This window comes from Rhagoletis zephyria, unplaced genomic scaffold (genome assembly GCF_001687245.7).
Source record: "Rhagoletis zephyria isolate East Lansing unplaced genomic scaffold, Rhagoletis_zephyria_1.1 Rzeph_scaffold_00775, whole genome shotgun sequence".
NCBI lineage: Eukaryota > Metazoa > Arthropoda > Insecta > Diptera > Tephritidae > Rhagoletis > Rhagoletis zephyria.
The window spans coordinates 1-2,683 of record NW_016157859.1 but is presented as its reverse complement, the minus strand read 5'-3'; the positions used below and the strand labels follow the sequence as shown (position 1 = coordinate 2,683).

The window sequence follows — 2,683 nt, the reverse complement described above, 5'->3', positions numbered from 1 at the left end:
AAAAAAAAATCTGATTAAAAAGTTGAAAATTTTGATGAAAATTTGCTGAATTTTCGCCAGTTTTGCACAAAGTTTAGGAATTTTATTTGTATGTTATTTGTTGTTAAATAAACCATTTTTTTTATACAAAATTGGCGGAAAAACATTGGAATAAAAATTGTTGCATTTTGGAGATACCCAGCCCTAGTGTATCACTCCATTTTTCCATTTTATCAATTTTTTCTTTTTTTCCTGGGCTTTCATAGCCAATGCATAAATTAAAATTTCTTCCTCCATAATTTCACAATTTCAAAAATGAACACAATAAACCGCTGTCAGCACCTTTTCTAGAACTGACAAGACTGTCAGCAAAACAAGCTTTTGTTAGAGCGCTAGAATAGCGAACAATGACTAGCTGTCATGAAAGTGACTGTGGTGAACTTGTCAGTGTTGCGGAATCGGGCTGTTAATTTAGATTTTTACAATTGCGCAGTATTTTCATACCAACATGGAATTTAATAAAAAGTAAGTGAGTTTTTGTATTTTTGGGTAAAAATGATCTAATTCTACAAACTTTAAAATAGAAGTCGTACCACAAACCGTGAGCAATTTTCGCTGCTAGTTGAGAGAATGAAGCTTAACGGGGATATTGCCAAGAACATGACCAAACAAGCGCCTNCTACAAACTTTAAAATAGAAGTCGTACCACAAACCGTGAGCAATTTTCGCTGCTAGTTGAGAGAATGAAGCTTAACGGGGATATTGCCAAGAACATGACCAAACAATCGCCGGAGGTAGTGTCAGTGTTTTGGTCAACCTTAAGCACAGACTTGAATGCATTGGGACCTCCGGCAAAATCGGTTTCAGAATGGAAGAAGGTATACATAAAATGTGCATATGTAAAATTCAACTTGTTCTATATGGATTTCCTTAATCTTAGGTATGGTCAGATTTTAAGTCTTCAATTTAAAAAAAAAATGTCACACAACAGGAGCCAAATGCAAGCTACAGGTGGAGGTCCAAATGCAGAAATTCCATTGACTGCTTTGGAAGAAGAAGTTGCGCAGCTGATTTGCATTCAAGACACCATAACGGGTGTTTCAGGGCGCAATAATTATGGTGTCCCACAGGAGCCACGCGTAGGCCAAATTGAAAGCACGAACAGCGTGCCAACTAGTGGAGTGACATCAGATGAAAGCATACCTGAAGCAATTTCAGCTACAAGTACTCGACCCCAAAGCAGAGTACAAAAAAAAAGCCAGCTGAAAATGTTGAAAACGCAAATAGATTTACAAAAAAAAATTTCATCAGAAAGTTTCGTCCAGTTTGGTTAAACACAAAAAGCAATTTGTGGTTTTAAATCACAGTTTGAAAAATATTCAAAATACAATGGACAGCATTAATGAGAACGTAGCAGATATGAGTACAACTCTTTCTTTGCTGAAACAAAGAGACACAATTTAGCAATGANCAGAAAGTTTCGTCCAGTTTGGTTAAACACAAAAAGCAATTTGTGGTTTTAAATCACAGTTTGAAAAATATTCAAAATACAATGGACAGCATTAATGAGAACGTAGCAGATATGAGTACAACTCTGAAACATTTAATTGCTGAAACAAAGAGACACAATTAAGCAATGGAACACATATTGAAAGAAAAGACTCGACTAAAACAATAAATTTTAGAGCTGGAGCTACAAAGAATAAACGACAGTCTTATTTAATGCATTTTTAGATACCAACGTTTCCAACTTTGTCATGAAGGCATGTTTTTTGTACTTTTTATTAAAATAAAACATATTTTACAAGAAACTTTGGAGCATATGATTACGCAGAGTAACTGCTTCAGTATAATACCTATCCATTCGTTCAATTTCAGAAAAATTGTTCTCTGAATCCTCAGAATCATTAAAGTTTTCAAGGTATTCATCATGAATATTGTAGTAAATTCGAAGATTATGGAGTGCTGCAGCTACGTTTATAATTTGAATAGCCTTATCAGGAGAATAATGAAGTTGACGTGCTGACAGGAGACACCAATTTTTCCAAACACCAATTGTTCTCTCTACTATGTTACGCCCAGCACTGTGCCATTTGTTGAAACGGCTTTGGGGGGTATTAGGGGCAGGATTTCGAAAAGGAGTTACAAGCCAAGGTGCAAGACCGTATCCTGCGTCCCCTACGAATAAAATGTTCAATTAAAATGAGCTCGTAAATAATAGGAAAATGTTTACCTAATAACCGTAAATTTCTTTTTCCATTTTCGTATNCCATTTGTTGAAACGGCTTTGGGGGGTATTAGGGGCAGGATTTCGAAAAGGAGTTACAAGCCAAGGTGCAAGACCGTATCCTGCGTCCCCTACGAATAAAATGTTCAATTAAAACGAGCTCGTAAATAATAGGAAAATGTTTACCTAATAACCGTAAATTTCTGTTTCCATTTTCGTATTGCGCTTGAAAGTACTGTGATATATCGCTATTAAGCCAAACAGAGGAGTCGTGTGTTGAACCAGGGTACTTCGCGTTAATGTACCTTATGCGCTGTTTGTGATCACAGATCTTAAAACATGTAAAATAAAAACTAAACAAAATGCGTATAAACAGAGTTTTTCTACTTACAACCAGCACATTGGACTATAGAAACCTTTCCTATTGTAAAAAAGATGGGAATTCGCTCCCGAAGGCTTTGCTATCCTAATGTGCGT

At 35.8% G+C, this 2,683-nt stretch overlaps 1 protein-coding gene across 1 annotated transcript; it reads left to right on the top strand.

The window, feature by feature from the left end:
- The first annotated feature begins 249 nt into the window (after positions 1-249).
- LOC108361484 (uncharacterized) lies at positions 250-1,313 on the top strand. The gene is made up of 2 exons (XM_017614103.1): positions 250-639; positions 753-1,313. Exons 1-2 carry the CDS (start codon positions 610-612, stop codon positions 1,311-1,313), a joined length of 591 nt encoding a protein of 196 aa, XP_017469592.1. The 5' UTR covers positions 250-609.
- Positions 1,314-2,683: the final 1,370 nt, after the last annotated feature.